We start from the raw sequence: 20112 nt of genomic DNA, 5'->3' as shown, positions 1-20112 counted from the left end.
TCTGTGATGAACAGGAGACCTAATTAGTTTATTGACTAAATATTTTGTCCCTGTCTTTGCTTGTCTCACACCGTATAAATAATTTACAAAATGTGCCATTTGTTGATGTTAGTAGTAATTTAGTAATGACTTCTTTCTCTCATACTGTTGACATCAGTTTGCTGTTTTTTCCTCTCTGCCTTTGTGTTAGCTGATAAGGAACATTGATTTAAAACCCCTTAACTGACACCGGCGTCATGTGTTAATGTGAGTATTTAATTGTTATTTCTCGATTTTAATCTAAATCACTTTAAAATGCATTTTGTATGAATGTTGCTATGCAAATAAACTGACTAGTAATTTAATAAAACATTGTCTCCCTTCAGTCAGTCCACAGCAACAGGTGGAGTGGGGCATGGCAAGGTGGCAGTGAAGAGTTGTATAGTATTGAGTGGCATAAATAACATGGCATAAAATAACTAAGCAATGAAAAAAAATAACAATTTAGATGTTTTTAAAAAGAGGAACTCTTTAAATGGTAAAATCATAAAAAAATCTTATTGACCTTGGTAGTCTCAGAGTTTTAAAAATATATTTAGTGTTAACAGGGTGCTTTATATGTGTAATAGTAGCCTACTTTCATGACTGTGCAATGTTACAAGTTGCCATAGCAACTCAAACAACTGAGCAAAAAAAAAAAAAAAAAAAAAAAAGGTCCGTCCCGGAAATCTGTTCGACGTTCATTCCGCTGCCGTAAAGGCTTGTGGTGAAACAACAGTGAAAAGTTCCGCAGGTGTTGTAAATCAGCTGAGCTTTAGCGGAACAAGACACACGGTGAAAGTTTTACATTTCTAAGTATTAGGTCTTTTTAAAGTGGCAACAAATGTGAGGAGCTAGTGCTGATAATGCACTAAAGTCAAGAAAGGAATAGAACTGTACCGGCGTCAACAAGAAGCTCTTGACAGCGGGTGCACGAGGAGGAAACTTCGCTGTTGAGCAGAACAGCCTGTCCTGATGTGCTAATAATGATGGACGCCGTTCTGAAATTCGCAAACCAAAGCCAAGGGAGAGACCGTGTATTCAGGTGCGCTTTTCATTTATGAAGTTGGCAAGGCGTATTTCTGAAAAACATAATAATAAATCTGCCAAATTGCTGATATTGCTTAAGTAATAAATTTGATAACTTTCCCTGTGTTTTGGCTTTCAGAGCTACCCAGTATGCCTGTGCACTGTCAATATATTTACTACGAAACAAGCCTGATAGAAAAGACCTGGTGGCCAGACTTAAAAGTTTGGAAAATAATATGAGTGCTGGACGAAAACGTGAGTATAATTGTGAAAAAGCGATAAAACATTTGATTGATTAAAAATATTTTAATGTATTTAATTATCATTAGGCAACTTTCAACTTTTATTAATTAATTTAATTTATGAAAACAAATTTTCCTTGTTTATAGTGCCCCTTTTTAATGTGTCACTCATGTCTTTATGACAAACAGTAATTAGTGTTCTGCTCAAAGTTTTACAGATTTGGAAATGTTAAACTTAAGACATTTTCATAATTATGAGTTAATGAGCATTGTGAAAAATCAAACATTCTTCCTTTGTGCTTTTTGGGATTTTAAATACTTAATATGAGCTGTTTGACTTTAGGGATTTTAAAGCCTGGTAAAATACTTATAAAAAATGCAAGCGGTGAACTGAGATTTTTAAGGCTTTAATATATAATGTCCCAGTTCCCTCATGAATGTGTGAAAAAGACAAGAGACAGGTTTTACTTGGGAATGCCTGGAAGCGAGGTCAGGCGTTAAAGATATAGCATTTCCCGTTTCTGTTCTTGTGGAGCCTTACTAAGCCCAAAGCTGGTGCTCAGAGGGGTACACTATTGATGTGCCGCTTAATTATCTCCTCTGCATCTTAGCTGCCACCACAACTTTCTGCTGCTTTGGGAGCTTGACTTACTAACTCAGAGACACTATTTTCTCATAATTTCTTAGCAAAACATTTTGGTGGAACATTCATTTGGAACAAGGTCCCCAAGAGGTTCTGAAAGCAGGAAAGCTTTGCTTCAAAAGTGTTGTAAAGTAGATATGAATGTCGACCTTGACCTTTGTACTACAGAGTTGCTAACATGCTAAACTTATGTAGTTTGTGTAGTTGTTTGTTAACCTGTTGGATACTTGTGGACTGCTTATAGCAGAATGTTCACTTCATGTTTCTCTTGAACTCATTCCTGCTTTCATTTCTGCCTCCTTTGTCAGTGCTCAGGCTAGGAAATGCAGCCAATTCCATTGTGGCTGCTAAACAAACCATGCAGCTCTCTGACCGCTTGCTGGGCCTGTGCCTCACAGTGGCCAACATCAACCGGGCACTCTACTTTATCTGTGATAATGCAGTGTGGGCCAAAAATGTGGGCCTCATCCGGAGCATCAACAAGGAACGCTGGAGCATAAATGCCTCTCGCTACTACCTCTTCTCATTAGTGATGAATCTGACCCGAGACCTGTATGTAATTCTCCAGTTGATGCAAAAGAAAGGGAGAGATAACCGCTTCAAAAGCAGAATGAACCAGCATCTCAGTGACTGTCCTGAAGTAGCGGAAGCTGTTATTCCTGAACTGGATGCCCTTATTTTCCTGCTTCTGGAGACTCTGAGATCAGAACCGACTGTTGCCTTGGACACTGTGAAAAACATCTGCGATCTCTTCATTCCTTTGGATAGGCTGGGCATTTACAAGTCGAGTGCAGGAGTTGTTGGATTTTGTGGGCTGATATCTTCCCTGATTGGCATTTTAACCCTCGCACGACCCACTTTGAGGATCAAACCCTGATAAGGAGGGTGGAGTTTGACCAAAGGTTAAAACGGATCAGTGATTTAATTTTAAATGACACAAGCTAGCATTAACAGGGAACATAATACATTTCAGTGACACTTGTGTTGAGTGGTTTTGTATCAGAATCTGAATTTACGGTAAGGCTTCCTAGCAATAATATAATTAGAGATGCATCAATCAAGCATTTCATGTCAGATTGCAATTTTTACTTTTTTTCTGAAGTCTAACCTTCCAATTGAGATTTTTTGTTCATTTCAAAGAAGGTGAATTAAGGAATTGCAGGATAATTCTTTAACATATCAAATCATGTCCCTAACCTATGTGTGATTTAATATCCTCGTAGGAAGTACAAAGTACCTTCTACTGGTTGATTGCTTACAGATTAAAATTTTGTGAATGCTCATTGGTGATGCATTTAATGACTAGTAAAAGAAGTTCAGGTTTGACCGACAGCCAAGGGACAATTTTCTTTTTCTGACCGACTAACTGGTGGATCTCTAATTATAATTAACAGCAACCTCCTTCAGGAAATACTTTCTGAACAACCTAAGATCAAAGATTTGACGTTGTTGCACTCCTGTTTTCTACACTACCAGCAGTTTCACACCTGATAGACTCCCAAGTAATATGAAACAAAACTTGTTTATATTGCAGGGTTGTTCATCTGCCTTCAAAAATGTTTAATATTTTTATTTGTGGAATTGTTTGAAGATTACTGGTCATCTGGCCTTTTTACTATTTCATACTTTTGAAATATATTGGGTTTTGTACATCACCTAACTATGCAAGATGTTTTGTCCAGACCAGGTAACAATTTGTACCCACATTGGTGACTTGTGATTAACAATTTGTACATAGTGAGAAAATAGGATTCTGTGACTCAAAACCGTAAGAGTAACCAGCAGAATTTTACTCACTTATTTGATTTGATCAGAGGTCATAAACCTTTTTTCCTCAAAGATCAACCACCAGAGATCACTACCAGAGTTGCAGAAAATTTAGAATTATGCCAACTTTTTAAAAGATGCTTTCAAATTTAAGGAAAAGGGATGATGAGCTAATCCATCTTCATATTTGATCAGGAATGTTTACCTTCTGAGAGAAGTGAACTATTGTCCAAGTGTTGACTGGAATAGTTTGTTTACCGGTACGAAAGGGAAGGAGGAGATGAAATAAGGAGTGGGTACATAATGGGAGTACAAATTGGGTGTTAGTTATTGTTCAGGCCACTGCTTCTGCTGTGCTTATTGTTTTGTGATAAAATGCTGCTAATCTGATATGACTGAAGAGTTAGCGGCTTCTCTGCCAAACGAGGGAAAACACTTAGATTTGAATGTGCTACTGAAAGAATCTGCTGGAGTTCAACAATAAATACTGTTGATGAGGTTAACTCGAAAAAAAGTGATACAGGATTAAAAGGAAAAACTATGCATGGCCATTGTATCTGTTCAAGAAGAGTTTGTTCCATGCAACATGTTTCTTGTGTTTAATCCTTTCAGAAGTAGTTACACTGCCCTCTTTAGGACAAATGACAACTTGTACAATTGAAGAGCTTTTTATTTTCAGTTTCACTCAGACAACAATACATTTGTTTTTGTAAAAGATCATTCTCAAGAGATGTTATATTCATCCAGATATTGCAAAAATACAGTATATCCCATTGTCTCTTTCACAATGGTTTAGTTTGGCTGTGCAAAGAACGAATGAGCGATGCACAAAAATAGTCCCTCAAAAAATGTACAGACATTAAAAGCAATAAATAAATTTGTTCCAAGCAAACAAAATGCAATAATATATATCTGACAAAAGGTTTTGTTTCACATTTCCAATGGTGTGTTATTGTTTCCAGTACCAGCAATCTATTAAAACACACTTTAATGGAAAAATGTGGAAGCAGATGAAGATTAAATTAAACTGAAACTTAGACTGTTGCTTCAGAGCACATTTAAGCAGACCTGGCTTTGAGTTGATATCCAAATAGGTCTTCAATCCATAAGACCAAGTCTGTATTACTGGAAAACTGTGATCTAATTTATTAAATATGCCTGTTTGTGCATTTAAAGAGGCATCTTTTGAGATTATGTAAAAATAGAAGAAAGCACTTTTAAAAAGTGGCAACAGTGTCAAGCTAAAGATTTGTAATTACTGCTGGCAGTTTTTCTTTCCCCCATAGGACAATAACTGTATGATGAATTTGCCTGCTCTCTGAGTGAAAAGGCACCTTCAGTAGTTAGCTCCTACAACAGGTAAATAAGAAAAAGATACATGGGATTTTTTTTTTTCCACAAATGGTACACATGTCCTGGTGATACTGTCACAGGTTTACTGCCCCCCCCCCCCCCCCTCGTGTAATATTACTTGTACTATGTTAGAGGTACATATTTGTAAGCTTCTGAAAGAAAATTGTTTTAAAATGTATTGCTTTCAGCAAACTATGGTTTGACGAGTCTCATTGTTGCTCTAACCATGTTCAAATCTCAACCTTTAAGTAGAACACTGCAAAATCCCAATAAATTTTGGATATGCACTTAAGTTGTCCTTATACATTTTTTATATACCTGTTTTTTTTTAATGGTTTTTAGCATTGGAAGCTGGTTTACACTTTATGGGATTACAGTTGTTTTTCCTCCAGTTGTCAGTGCCAATACTTTTTTTTATTTTTTTTTTTATTTCATATGTGCTCAAACAGAATAACTATTTTTACTCAAATCCTTCAAGCGTATCAGAGTACCGCATTTAAAAATGTCTGTTTGACTGCAAAAAGAAAAAAACAAACAAAACATTTGGCCACTAAACTTTTGGCAATAGAGCTGCTGCACAAAGAAATCATCAGAAGCAAATTACATAGATTCTTGCAGGTATTCTGTGTTTTTGAATCTCTGACAGAACTGGATGGTAGTAGAAACTCCTGTACAGTTTGTGATTATCGCACAGACAAGAAGACAAATGATGGAGAAAAAAAAAAAAAAGACATAAGTACATGGCACAAAAAGAAATAAAACAGACAACTTCAACACAACAAATAACCAGTAACCAAAATTACAACTGGACTAAAAGCCATTCATGGAAATGATCTGAGAACACTGATTTTTGCAGGATAAACCAGGAGCATTTCGGGACATGGGCAACTAGGAAAGTTGGAAATGTCTGACATACAGTGCATGTCAAGGCAAGTGTTAACTTCATTCATCCATTACAAGTCACTTTTAAGACAATAGGTGTGAGTATTGCTACTATGATGCAAATGCTTAGAGAAAACTACAAATATTCCAGTTTCTACATCAGAACCAGGGCTTATTCAGGTAAAATTAAAAGCACATGTTATGACCGATCAGATGCACAGAGGGTCTAAAATCTTTATGTGGATCCGTTTTGTGTTCTCACTAGTCCTTACAACCAACTTAAACCAAGCAATTTGGGCATAAAACAACCCACAGGACCAATCTCTTGGGAGTCCTTAAATTACACACTTTAGTCACATTTGTTTGAATAACACCTTAATGTAACGCTCATAGAAGCTAGTAATGCATTATTTTTAGCCAAACCTTCCATTAAACTTAAGTCAGGGCCTTAACAGCAGTAAAATTACACAATAAAACGATCATCCATCTACAGTGTGAACAGCATTATTTCTATGGAAGTAAAGCTATGGTCAGAAGACTTGAGAGATGAATATGTTGATAATCATTTCATATTAGAAGGCAGTTCATGGCACTGTAGGCTACATTTGTGAAACTGACTCTAAAAGTGCACAGTATGTGAGATCCAGCAAATATACAGTGGAACTATTATTGTGGAACCAATATGATTTTCATCAACATAGCTTTAATCTGCTTTTTGACATGAACCAAGAGCTACACCATATGTTTGTATCCACCCAAGTGACCCACACATACAAAGACATGAATTATGCAAGTCCCTGAATAAGTTACGTGAAATGGAATGACATTGAAAATATCACTTGAAAAATATCACTTGAATTAAATTAAGTTCATAAATGCATGAAAAGCAGAGAAAAATACTGCTTTATCTGTGGAAATCAATATCACTAATAGCATAATCCTGACATCAGCCCTGCTAAAATGTTTCTCATTACCAAGAAGCACGTTATGATGGGTAATAACTATTGCAAAACATATTGATGACAGCGGTTACAGACATTTGTATACTTTTGAATGCTACAGTGGGCGCCATTTGGGCCATAATCTAGAGGCAGAAAGAACATTTAACCATAAGCCCACCATACCCAGGTGCTCTTTTTAAGATTAGTAAGAATAAGTCGATAACCAGGAGAATTGTCCAAGGGCCATAAAGTAGTCAATGAGCATTAGAAGCACCTGCAACTAGCAAGAACAGTTTTCCATGGAAACAGTAAGTAATGCACTTATCTGACCTGACTTCTATAAGAATTACTGCACAAAACTCCACTGCTGAAAAAAAAAACAAAACAAAACAAAAAAACACTTTTAAGACCTTTTAAACTTGCTGCAGTACATTTGGACGGACCAAACACAACACAAAGGGAATTTGGGGGAGATGAGACCAAAGGTTCACTCTTTGAATGTCATTACACACACCATGTTTGGAGGAGAAATTGTACTGCAATCACCTTAAAAAACAGCAAACAGTGACGTTTCAAGGTGGTAAAATCATTATGTGGAACATTTGTTTTTCATACGGAGACTATTAGACTTCATATAACAAATGGAAGTGCTATTCTGCTTTATTACATATAATTTAAGGACTTATTTGTGTTCCATTCTTTGTATGTGCAGCTTACTTGGGTCATTACTGACCTCCAGGCCAATTTCATGGCAAAAGCTTCATTCGTGACCAAGACAAAGTTGACGTTTTCAATAATTCCCCGCTGTGAGTATTTTTTTGGCATTTCTGAGAAATGAGACAGAACATTAGCAGGCTTAAAATTCATTTTGATTGTAGTTCATAGACACACGTTTCAACCTTTGACTCTGCAGCCACTCCATATATCCTACTTTAGTGATCAATATTAGGTCAGGTCTCAGTTCTGAAGGTTTTTGGATGAATGGCAAATTTTAATCAAGCTGAGATCTACAAATGGTTGTTTTGCCATTTTTAACCTAATTTAAAAAGCCTTACAGTGCACTTATAACTAGCACGATGCAAATGCTGCCAGCGTGTTTCTTATTATTGTACTAAATTAATAATTCATAATCCTAAATATATTTTCTATCTTAAAATCCACTAACAATTTTTGTATTTAAATATAAACACTTCAGTGGAATTTATTTTATACCCCTAAGTTTGATTGTACCATCACTTAGTTACTTACAAATTGACACTTTAAAGTTTCAACCAGTTTAAAAATATAATTACAAATTATGTAGTTAGGTAGGAAGGATCACATCTGTTGGCCTCTCCTTTTTACTTGTCGTGTTTTACAGCAGAACTGAAACCAGCTCTTCCAGCCATAAATAGAGCTGAAAAAACAGAGCTTTAAAGGGTAACATCTGATCACGAGTAGGCGGTCTCGGCCCACTTTTGACAGAGCACCTTACGCCCTCCATTCCATTGTCACTGTGGAGGAAAGTAAAGTGTCTCAGCATCTCTGGGACCTGGCTGGGCAGTCTTTGGGTCCACCTGGAGTCTTTTGGTCCACTTTTGCTGCAACCCGGTGTGGGTAGTGTGCAGTCACTAGGAAACTAATCCCTGTGTCCGGTCATATTCGGCGATCAGGCCTTTGATATGCGACAGCTTTTTGTGGAGGTACTCGCACCGTTTCTTTTCTTCCCGGTATCCAGGGAACTTCTACAAAAAAAAACAAAAAAACAGAAAGGGAATAGAGTCTGTGTTAAACTTTTATTGATGGATGTTTCCCATTAAATCCACAAAAAAAGTTCTGAATCATTGTAAAACTTTTTCTGTTTTTGTTAAATTTACCTATGCAAGTATGACAAACATGGCATTCATCAAAGTCAGGACATTGCAAAAGAAGTGATTAAGCCAATAAACCTTTGAAAAATATCTTACTTTCTTATATTTTCGATATTTTTGTAGTATTTGGTCCTCCATGAGCTGGAAAAATAATAAAGAGAGTGGTTACTGCGCTGTACATGCTATGCTTTCTCTTTGGTATTTTCCTAAAAGAAGCAGTTTCAGCAGGCTCTCAGTACAAAAAGTACCTTGTATTCCTGTGTTCCCGGTGTGAGAGTGTTGATCTTTGAGCCCAACTGAACAAACATCTCCGTGATGGCCCCAATTCTGTCATGAAGAACTCTATATTCATCGTACTCAGCACAGAAGTCATCGTGGTACAGTTGCCGCTGCTCCAGTGTTGTTACAGTGCTGTATTTTCTGAAAAGCAAAAGGAAACATGTCTTAATCTCTGGAAACCGAGTATGTACTGAATCCGTCCACTAGATGGCTCTGCAAGAATTAGATCAGAGCATGGTGTGTTGAGCAGATGTATAAATGTAGGACATAAGATCTTTTGTTTTTGTGAGTTATTCTCAGAGAAGCTTTGTGACACCTTATTTATATAATCTTCCTCTGTTTATCTGAATGGGTTGAAGCAGAACCGTACTGTTAAGGGAAACTTTGTTTTTTTTCCTTCGAGCAGTAGGCTGAAATTTAAAACTACGCTGTGAAATGTTGAATTGGCAACTGGTGTAAAGAAAGTTGGCTACGTTTTACTCATTAAAAAAAGGTTAATATAAAAAAATGTTTAAAACCTTACATGAAATAGTCGGGCAGTTCTTCAGTTGAGGCTCGGTTAACAGGTGTTTTGTCTCGCTCGTGGTCTGTAGCTGTTTAAAGGACACATTCAGGAGAAAGATTAATTTCAGTATATAATCTGGCAACAAGTCTGTCATATCGAGAGAAATTATTTAATGGTGTCTCTGATAACCGATCCAAGCCAAGGTGAGCAGTTACGTCAACAGAGCAAAGCAGGAGGTAAATCTGCCTGCTGACAAGCTCGGCCATAGGTCACCCAGCTGTTACACAGTCAATCATCAACAGACAACAGAGTCACTGTTCTTACTGCTGTCTTAGATCAAATTCTATAAAATGCTCCTCTATTAATTCTACAAAAAAATCTTATAACTCAATCTTGGAAAGTTTATTATTTCTTTAAACGGCCTTCTTGCACAACCTTGTCCTTATCTTAACAGCAAAACAGAACAAATTATGACCTGATAAAACTTTGGCATTCACCTTTAACATTTTCTTGGTTCTGCTTCATGTCTGGACTTGTCTCAATCCAGTCTGGCTTTAAGCGATCTCGCTCCTTGTCTTTGTGTTTCTTGGACCTTTTCTTTTTGTGCTGGCCATTGGCGAGCTGCTGTTTAGTGCATATAGAGGTGCCATTGTGTCGAGGCTTAGGACTGGGTAAAATGGGAGCCGGTTCCGTCTTCTCTAGTTTGGAAATAGCACACGGCATGCTGAGCTTGTGTGGCGAGTACAAACCGACTGGGTTTCCCTGAAGATGATTATTGGTTATGTCAAACTCTGTTTTTGTCGCCGCACTAGAGTTTCCGTGACTGGAGGAGTTACGAGCCCCATTGGTGCCACAGTCTGCATGAGAGGGCGACTGCAGGGGCAGACAGTGTTCCGACAGCTTTTGTTTTTTGGGGGTTTGGATGCTGGAAGCGTCCAAAACCAGTGACCGTTTCTAGAACGAAGGGGAAAGAAAACAAATTAAATATTACTAGAAAATTTCGAAGAGGGTTTTTACAGTATTGTGGATAAATTAGTCATTCTTCGGATAGCGTTGAATTCACCTTAGGGAATGAACATACCATTCAAAAATAGCAACAGTAAGCTTAGAAGAAATACCGAATACAGAAAAAAACTGAGAAAAGTTCATGTCAAATAAGCAGAGGTAAATTCACTTTACACGATCGACTTTGATGTCTGTATGTCCAAGACAATCAATATCTGAGGCATATTGGTTGCTTAATTTTTAATCACATTCCCTAAGTGACCAATATTATTATTTTTATAGATTGTTTTGATATTCCAATTAGAAACACATTTATTAAGCAGTTTTTAGGACATGAATTCATACATTTCTGTAAAAATAATATGCAAATAAGTGAATATGACTAAATAAACAAAAACAGGTTTAAAGCATTTGAATTACTTCTGGAGTTTTTTTGTTTGTTTTTAAAAACTTTATCATTGTTGAGATACAAAAAATGTAAAGCAAAGCAAACAGAGAGGAGATGAAAACTCTGTCACTTTTTATCTTTGGTCCTGCAATGGATGCAACGTTTTATAGATTTAAAATATATACTTCTCTTCGTCTATAAAGACTAAAGACTAGTTGCCTATCCAAACATTTCCATAAAACAGAACATAACATCACTTATCTATACATTTCCTGGTTCTGGGAAATAACTAACCATGTAATTTTATTTCCCATTGTATGATTCCAGTCAGAGCTATTTGAGTTAGTTTTGTTAATGCATTTTGTTTGTGCATTGGATTAAGAGGGCAATGGCTCATTTTTAGTCATAAGAAAATTAGGAAATAAAAACAAGACAAATCTTGCAACATGAATATTTACCACTGAGAGATTTTTGGCAGGACTGAGCCGTGAGGGAGAATCCCCAAGGGTTTTGTGCAACGAATGGATGGACTGGGGACTCCTCGATTGGTTGTTGTGCAGTGGCTGAAGTTTTCTGTGAAGACATTTAGAACACAGTACCTTTACTTAGACTAACTTTAAGGTAAATGGCCCATAAAGCAAAACACGAAGAACACAGAATTTTTGTGCAATGGGATGAGCAATTACAGCTAGGAAAAGATAGAGGTGGAAGTCTTTCCACAAAAGAAATAATTACAGAAGTTATGCAACTGTGTTTTTGTAAAATAACACACAGGAGCTGGCCACAGAGACTAAACACAGACTCGTATGAGAAACAATAGCTGCATATTTAACCTCTTTATGGCCAAAGCCTTTTTGTTTTTTTTTCCCGGTAATCTGCTTCCTTCAGCTCCTTCCTTGAACAGATGCCATTATCAAAAGTCACTTACTGCAGTGAATTCTTGCCTTCTCATTAATAGTGACAGTAATAGTGGAGTTCCTAGCCACTAAGTAGCAATAACCAACAGTTCTTAGAATGCTTTGTACAAGTAACCTATCAGATAAACTGACTACAGAGAAGATGCTTCAAGTTTATTCAAACCACAGCTTTTTTGTTTTTGGCAAAATATTTGAATGGATACAACTGCAAAGCTTTTACACTCAGCAGGAGTGCTGCAAGATTCTAGTGGGAGTTGTGCTTTTTCCAAAATGGCACTGGAGCACATGGCTTCCATGTTTTCTGGCAGGCACTTAAAGATCACTCCTTAACTGCTTAGCCTCGCAAGTCTTGCCACTTGGCAGCACAGTGCATGAAAAATTTTCCATTGCTTTGATGTCTCGATTAAAAGATTCTTCTGAGCAAAGGAGTTGTCATTTAGAAGCAGCATTAGAAAAGAAAAACATCAAAGCAGACTGACACCAATAGTGCTACACACAATAACTCAATAAGCGATGACCGTATTAGAATGTGTCTGCTTGATCTACACAAGAGGCTAAACAAGTTTCTTAGTGCATTAAAAGTAAAGTCATATTTGTTGTTGAACACTGTCTCACACTTTTATGCTAAGCTAAACAGTTTTCAATTTATGTGCAAAGAAAGTATAAAAAGTGAAAATATTTACAATTACACTGTATGTAACAATCATAAATAATAATAATAATAATAATAATAATTAATAATAATAAAAACATTTAAATATTGTCTTGTCTTTTGCAAAATTTTCATATTTGGCCTAAATGAATTCCCACCTGATGAGAAGCCTGTGGATAAGTTGCTTTTCCTCTTCCAGATATCCAGGCCAGTCTCTTTGGACAAGTTTGTAAAGCTCATCCTTCAGAGAGTAGCTGCTATCCTTAGGATTCAGCTTACCAACCTGGAAAACCAACATTCCTGTTATAGAACAGAAAGTAGTTTAACAGGAAACAAGTCTAGCTGTACTTGTAACCTCTGACACAGCACTGTTGCACTATTTTTATCACTTGTATAAAAACTAACCCCTCTAACACAAACATACCCAAAGCAACCAACAGTCTCTGCGATGACTTGAATCCCAGCCTGTGCCATCCCAACCCTTCTCCTGTCAAAAACCACTATCTTCTCATCCAAAGATAATTAAAGCACAGCGCTAATTACAGTTACCACTGCCTGCACAGTCTCCAATTGATGATTGCATTGGGACCCTCAAACAATGTGAACACAGGAAATATGCCTGACATAGACCTAATAGTATCAGATTATTTTTATTTGCACAATTGATGACCAGGCATGGGTGGATTTATACAATTCTTATATATAATGTTTAATTTTTCAGTGTTATACCAGATCCCAAAGGCATTTAAATTTGCTCATTGTCTAAGATACATTTTTTTTTTTTTAATTTCTAATTGCAATATATCAATCCACCAGTCTCCTACCTCCTCTAGTACAGAGGTCAGATCAGCCTTGTCCTTTGGGCTGGCCCTCTCCCTCTCTAGCCATAGTAGCATGTCAGGCTTCCTGTAGGGCTTTAGGGCCAGGAGATGAATGATGCGATCCCTTAAGGGCCGATGTGCCACCGGGCTGGGGAGCAGGGGCCTCTTGTTGCTGGGGGAGTGCTTATTACTGCTGTCAGAGCTGGAGACCAGGCCCTGTTTCCTTTGCACCTTCACACACTTACCTATTAATAAAGTAGATAAAGAGTTTTTAAAGAGATAAAGTTTATTAGAGGTAGTGGGTATTACTCCAATAATCTCAAGTTGTTTGATTCGGCTAAATACTGCGCTCAACTAAAGAGGAACATGCTCTCAACTCATCTGATAACAGGACTCAGGCAGTGAAAGTATCCCGAGAAAACAAGGCTCTTATCATTCCCGATCCTGTCCTGAGGGTAGATATACAAATCATGCCCTAATTTTCTAAGTCAAGCCCACACATGACAGGCAGACAATACGTTTTTGTCATTTTATCTCTTCTGTTTTAATGGAATCAACTTTATGGAGGTGTGACAGATAAGACTGAATTTACATGGCAGTCTGAAAAAGTAGTTTACATGCATTAATGCACAGAGCTCAATGCCGAGCTCATGCATGTTCTTTTTCTTTTTGTGTGTGTAGAGGCTGCACCAGTGTAATGATGAGATAGTAGAATGGGCTTCTCCTAAGTAAACAGGTAGGGTGGGGAAACTAAAGCAATTAGCTCAGAGAAGGTTTTCTTCATGTTACAGAACTAATTCAACTGGACCCAGGTCACTTCTTGTGGATGTCTGCCGACAGTAATCTCATTACAATCCTAAGCCATACATTGGTTTGAAGGTTATTAAAGGTCAAAGTCTAAAACTGTGTGTCAACAGAGAGAGCTTGGTTGATAGTTGACTTTATTTACATATCCTGGAGGTGTTATTGTCTCAAACAATTGGAAATATACAGGGTCGTGCAAAAGCATTTGTGTTCCTGAAACTTATTTATTTTATTTTATTTTTTTTTTCTTTATAAAGATTTTCTTGCCTTCTAAGTCAGCTATTTAAATTTAAAAATTCATCCACTGCTTAATTTAAATTCAGTACAGCTGTTCTGTTCATAAAATCCCTATAAACAACATTATAGTCTTTGGTAACAATGCAAGAAATGCTCAAACACTCCAGGATGTATGAATACCTTTGCAAGGCGCTGCTCGAAGTTGAAGGTTTCTAAAAGACCGTATGGTTAACACTTACATGGAGCTATTCAGCTCTGACTAAAACAACATGCAGTGCAACATTTCAAACAAGCAGCAACTAGAGACATCCCTTCAGAAGTTTAAACTAGAATTGCTCGAGGGACATATTTGTGTCATAATTGTTTGTACTGCTTTGAAACTTTACCGTACTGTGGAAGTGTTTCTGAGAACTAGCCAAACAATAAGCTTAACATCTGTTAGCCATGTGGTAATGTTACTGGGGATAGCTTTCAATGTTCTTTTTTTCTTTTTTTTTTTTTTTACTTATTTTAGCACCAGGTGCTTACAAAGTCTTCAATGTAGTTCCCAGTTCTTCTTTTCCATGCATTAAAATCACACACTATTATCTAAATGGTCAACTTTTTTTTTTCTTCTCTTCTTTACTGCAGTATGTAATTGTGACTTGGTGTATAGGCATTTTTTTCTGAGAAGTGTAGCATTACTGTACCATAAAAAGACAGAACGTGACCACAAAACAACTGTGCACTCTTCCCTGCCATGTGGCTCAAACTGAGAGCCATAACCCATTTAAATGAATCTCCCGATGTGCAGGAGAAGACATGTTTGAGTAAAATGGGAAACCATATTCCTGCATGATGCTCAGTAGGAATTTTTGAAATTTGCCCCATCATTCATCAAGTAAATTCAGCAACGAGAAATAAATTTACACGTTGCATAATGCAACAGCTAGACACAATTTTTTTTCCAACACCTTTAAATGTTAAAAACAATTAACTTTCCATGAGTGCAATTACATATTTTAAGCCTTTATTATTGTGAGGCCTCTGTTATTTTAGCAAATTTTGTTTTTATCAACAAATCTGAGTTGGAAATTGGTAAAATGCCAGAATAAATTGGACTGGCTAGATTTCAGACAAATATCTAGCCAGATTTTCCATGCAAATTATTTATTTGCATAAATAATTGTAAATAAACCTCTTAGAGCAAATATGAGATATCTGTTGCTTAAAATGAATATTGTTGACAAGGGAAATTGGTGGCAAGGAATGACTTGGAAGCAGTAAAATGTTTCAAGTTATCTGTATTAACCAAAATATGCATCAAAAGGATACTTCTAAATACCTGAAGCCAGGTCTTTAAATAGAATGACAAATAATCATCAGTGGATGATGACATTATAAATCTTCATAAAATTACATTCACATGAACTTACTACGATAGTCTTGAGATTTTTAGTCATCTTTAGACCATAAAAGTCAGTCATTAGAGAGATTCTGAATTTGTACTAAATGAAGACCTTAAGACGATTATCTTCTACTGGTGAGATATTACCTGCTTAGTACCTTTTAATATAGCCTCACTTCAAAATATAAACATTCTGAACTACCCCTTTAATGCTAGAACATGTAAGAGAACTTTGAAACTCTTAACTCCAAAACTTACTTGGTCCTGGCTTGATCTCAATCGCTGTGCGGCTCCAGATGTCCTTCTCCACCTGTGACATGCGCTCGCGTGTGGTCTGGTAAGAGTCGTCTGTGGCACAAACGGTGATCTTGTCTTGAATGCTCCCCTTACTCTCCAAGTGATCCCTGCCCTCCCTGTACATAAAAACAAAAAACAACAACAAAAAAAAACAACAAGTTGAGTCCTGCAGCTTAGCCAACATTACATTTGTCTAAAGCAGCAAAAGGAATGATGTGCTCATATATTTGGTAGTATTTTAGTTTTACAATTAAATCCAGTGACAGAATTCTTGGACTGCTTGAGTGCACACTAACTTCTTGCCAAACACAACAAGTTCTATGAACCACATGAAGCAAATTGACCTCTTCTGACCTCTAAAGCAAGGGGTTCTAATTTTTAGAGGCTAAAGACTCTGGTGCTGATGTAATCTCTGAAGAAGTCCATTGACTCTGTGAAGCCAGAAATGCTGCTTCTCTGTCGTCAATGGTCACACCTTTGAGGTCCGATGTGGCTTGACAGCCCTCAGGTTATTATTAAAGCCGAATTTGGCCCCGGCAGGCGTTTTGTCCATTGTTGTGAGGTTGAAGAGAGAGGCCAGTGTTTGGTCAAGCCCCGCGGTTGCAGCCTGACACCACATTTACTTTAAATTCCATTTGTGGTCGACAGTGGAAAAAGTTCTGTGTGCTGCTCACCCTGAGATAAACTGGTGAATGCAGTCAAAGCTGGACTGAGGCTTGTCTTTGCTGTCACTGGAAAGGTAAAATGAGAAGACTCTGAATCCATCTGGAGATTCAGTGGTCGGTGCTGGGATCTTTATGTACTGCCAAAGATAAAAACAGAAGAAATATGAGTGTGAAACTGTTAGGAACATTTTTAAAAGCTAGAATATCTTTGCAGTCCCCTCCAAAACTATTGAGTTTCCACAAACTTTGTAACGCTTCATTGCAAATGACGGCGTGATTTATTTTTTTTATTGTTTTATTTTTGTGTGTGATTTTATGTGACAGATGTACACAAAGCAACGTTTTATTGAGGAGTCAAAGGAAAACAAAATATAGCTTTAACATTTCTGTTTTGACCATCCTTTTATCTAATATAGCTTAAGTTTAGCATGGAAGAAAAGTTCATGTTTGAATAGAAATATTCAACATCTGGACTTTGACTAGGTCATTCGAATACATCTACAGTATGTGCTTTAATTTAAACCATTCCACTTTTATCTGGATTAGTTTTCCATCCATTTGTAAAATCATTTAAAAAGCATTTATTATTTTCCTTTAACTTTATACATTTTCATTTTAGTAGCCTACCACATAAAATGCAGATATTGTTCAAAAACTTTTGTGTCGGAAATCTGACTCAGCGTAATGGTATATGCATATTTTTTCAATGTACTGCATATTAGACGAAAGACTAATCATTACACTAGCTGTGCAAACCGTAACACTGAGGTAATATTTAACCTTTAACAGTTTTCTGTGTTTGCTGACAGGATTGCATTTATCTGCTGTCATTGCTATTTTGAGCAGCGTGTTATGTAATAGGATTATTTTACTTCTCCTAGATACAGCCTGAACAAATTCAGTGTAATTTCAGAAATGCTGTAAAGACCAAAACAACAAAAAATCTTCTTTTTTTCTTTTTTTTTTTAACTACTCAGGACAGTCCCTGGTTTGTTATGTCGCTCCATCCAATAAATGTGACCTAAATAATCTGCCAGGCTGGCCAGTCATTAGGGCTGTAAGGCGCCTCCCAGGTCAAAAAAGATGACCTGCAGCCAGTCATAAGGAGATCCAGTATGATAGCAACAACATAACATAGAACAAAAGTGACAACTCTTTTACTCAGGTTCTAGCTTTTCGTGTAAGAATCTGTCCACTGCTTCTTCTCAGCAAACAAGCCAATGGCGTAAAATCTACCTCCGTTAGAAACCTGTTACATAAAATGACCCAAAAACCCATTTCTACTAAAAGGATAGTTCAACATAGAAAGTCATTAACCTACAGGTAACGTCCTTTAAAACCTTGTCGGGTAGTTACTTCCCTCTGCATTTCCCTGGAGCCGTATCTCAGTTTGTCAGTTTGAAAATGGGCAGTTTACAACTTCTGTCAATAAAATGTCCTAGATTGAGTTATGGCTTTTTTTTTTTAATCTTCCATTTATTTATGGAAAAACTTCAACCAAAGCCTGAATTTGTTTCATTGAAACTGCTTCTTTAGCCACACCCCATAAGTGATTGATTACCAGTCTTGTGGCTGACAGCACACTGCTCCCAGCAGATGTGACAGGCAGGACTTTAGCTGTCACAAATGCCCAGTCATGCAGCAAAGCCATAAGCATTTTTTTTTCTTTGCAACATGAAGCCAATGAACAGCATGTCTCCTCGACACCCCTCCTCCTTCTCTTCTAAAACCCAACGCATGCCATTCACCCTACCCCCATCCGCCTCTAGCTTCCCCTCATGCGCGCAAGTCCACCCAAGTCAATGCAGCACGCAAAGCGCCCCGCCAGGCCGAGGACACTTGAGACACAGTTGACCATTAATTTTGACCCATTTATGTCTGGCTGTTAACAGGATGCGGTTAAACACAATGCACTAACTAGGAACGATCGGCCAAAGCAAGCAAAAAATATGAGCAGGGAGTCGAGCCTTCCTGGATCTTTCATGTAAAGAGCCACAAATAAAGAGTTTCCTAATAACAGGTTCAACAGTGCATCTCTTCTTTCTTTTTTTTATTTGATAAATGCAAGATTTAATCTGAACAAAAGGTCTCTGATAAGATGAAATGTTTAGCATCGTAATAATGCCACCACGTCCCCTCTTTCAGTTGATGGCAGCAGTACGAGTTCCCCTGCAGCCATGCATTAGATCTGCCTGTCATCCTGATCCATGCCACCGTACACACTTCACATTCCTATTTTAATCAATGTCACTCGGGTCAGACTGTTCAGAGGTCACCCCCACTTTATTCACAGCTTCCTTCCCAAGCTTCATAACCATATGTCATTTAACCCATTAGTTCCCAGCAGTTCCCGACGCCCACAAGTAGAGCCGTTCCGGCTAATCACGGGATCACAAGCGCATCCCGAAAGTGCTATGAATCCACAGTGAGGCCAGTCAGAGAAGCCTCTGTTCCTATGAACCATAAGTCATGGAGTAATTGCTTGAGCTGTTGGCTTGTAGCCAGACAGCTTAGTACAATGTCTTTAAATAAAAAAAAATTACAAAAAAAAAAAAACTTGGCCATGTTTGGAACAAACATAGCAAACTGTATTTCTACTGCCTTGTACACTGCTACAGTTCTGTCTCTTTTGAATTGAATTGTTAAGAGTTGTTTTAAGACACCACAGATTCCTAATGAAACTTAGTTCAAGTTTCCCTTGACGACTTCTATCCTAGTCAACAAACTGAAGTCATCTGTCTACTGCAAGTAAGGGACTGATTGCTGATGGCACCACAGAATACCACGTCTAAAAGAAAATCTAAACAGTTTGTTCAACTCCTGTCATTTCTTTTGTTCAATCAAAACCTAAAGATATCCAAATACTTACTGATTAGATAAAAGGTTTGGTTGCCATCAGTTATCACTATTCAAAATCAAGATCAGGCCTCCTGATTTAATTTGCATCTAGGGATGAGCAATATAGTTTCACTAATAATTGATGGTGTTGAGATAAGTTCAGTTTTGTGGTATTGGCTTTTTATCTGCATTTTATTTTAGTTAAAGTCCCTTCACACATTCACAAATGTGATGTACTGTGTTCTCTCTTGTCTCTGTTTATATTACAATAAAAATAACAATAAATCTAACAGATAATGCATAATTATCAATGTTTCATTACTTCAGCAACAACAAGGAATAACTACTGCTTTCTTTTTCAAATAAAAGGGATAATATCCAATTCATTTTTTGCTTTTTTTTATGTTTTTATACGACTGAACAGCAAAACCTTATTTCTACTCAAAGTTCATATAGTCATCATATGGCATTAGTCTATAATTTTAAGAATCCTATATTGACCCATGCCTAATCTTTGTTATACAAAATATGTGTTTCTTCAAAGAAAGAGAGCAGTAAAAAGAAGTCTCACTACTCAAAGTAAGTTCTTTGA

At 37.1% G+C, this 20112-nt stretch overlaps 2 protein-coding genes across 2 annotated transcripts; one reads left to right on the top strand and one right to left on the bottom strand.

Moving 5' to 3' along the window:
- The first annotated feature begins 676 nt into the window (after nucleotides 1-676).
- Nucleotides 677-5338, top strand: LOC103147855 (peroxisomal membrane protein 11A-like). The gene is made up of 3 exons (XM_007566405.2): nucleotides 677-1063; nucleotides 1187-1302; nucleotides 2241-5338. The coding sequence occupies exons 1-3, from the start codon at nucleotides 1005-1007 to the stop codon at nucleotides 2807-2809; spliced, it is 744 nt and encodes a 247-aa protein (XP_007566467.1). The 5' UTR covers nucleotides 677-1004; the 3' UTR covers nucleotides 2810-5338.
- LOC103147856 (RNA polymerase II elongation factor ELL2-like) lies at nucleotides 5154-19276 on the bottom strand. The gene is made up of 10 exons (XM_007566406.2): nucleotides 16692-19276; nucleotides 15979-16133; nucleotides 13296-13537; nucleotides 12630-12754; nucleotides 11361-11475; nucleotides 10007-10463; nucleotides 9528-9597; nucleotides 8974-9145; nucleotides 8822-8866; nucleotides 5154-8599 (listed from the first exon to the last, which is right to left on the bottom strand). Exons 1-10 carry the CDS (start codon nucleotides 16868-16870, stop codon nucleotides 8486-8488), a joined length of 1674 nt encoding a protein of 557 aa, XP_007566468.1. The 5' UTR covers nucleotides 16871-19276; the 3' UTR covers nucleotides 5154-8485.
- Between the last annotated feature and the right edge of the window lie 836 nt (nucleotides 19277-20112).

The sequence above is a fragment of the Poecilia formosa genome, unplaced genomic scaffold (assembly GCF_000485575.1).
Source record: "Poecilia formosa unplaced genomic scaffold, Poecilia_formosa-5.1.2 Scaffold191, whole genome shotgun sequence".
NCBI classification, from domain to species: domain Eukaryota; kingdom Metazoa; phylum Chordata; class Actinopteri; order Cyprinodontiformes; family Poeciliidae; genus Poecilia; species Poecilia formosa.
This window is presented reverse-complemented; position numbering and strand designations above follow the sequence as displayed.

What these genes read in the sequence shown, in the direction of transcription:
- LOC103147855 (XM_007566405.2), top strand. Translation starts at nt 1,005, where the DNA reads ATGATGGACGCCGTTCTGAAATTCGCAAACCAAAGCCAAGGGAGAGAC. An exon ending in GGGAGAGACCGTGTATTCAG is followed by an intron (nt 1,064 to 1,186) that starts GTGCGCTTTTCA and finishes TTTGGCTTTCAG; the next exon opens with AGCTACCCAGTATGCCTGTG. An exon ending in TATGAGTGCTGGACGAAAAC is followed by an intron (nt 1,303 to 2,240) that starts GTGAGTATAATT and finishes CTCCTTTGTCAG; the next exon opens with TGCTCAGGCTAGGAAATGCA.
- LOC103147856 (XM_007566406.2), bottom strand. Translation starts at nt 16,870, where the DNA reads ATGTTCCTAACAGTTTCACACTCATATTTCTTCTGTTTTTATCTTTGG. An exon ending in ATTCACCAGTTTATCTCAGG is followed by an intron (nt 16,134 to 16,691) that starts GTGAGCAGCACA and finishes TTTTATGTACAG; the next exon opens with GGAGGGCAGGGATCACTTGG. An exon ending in CTGCCAAAAATCTCTCAGTG is followed by an intron (nt 10,464 to 11,360) that starts GTAAATATTCAT and finishes CCTTCGTTCTAG; the next exon opens with AAACGGTCACTGGTTTTGGA.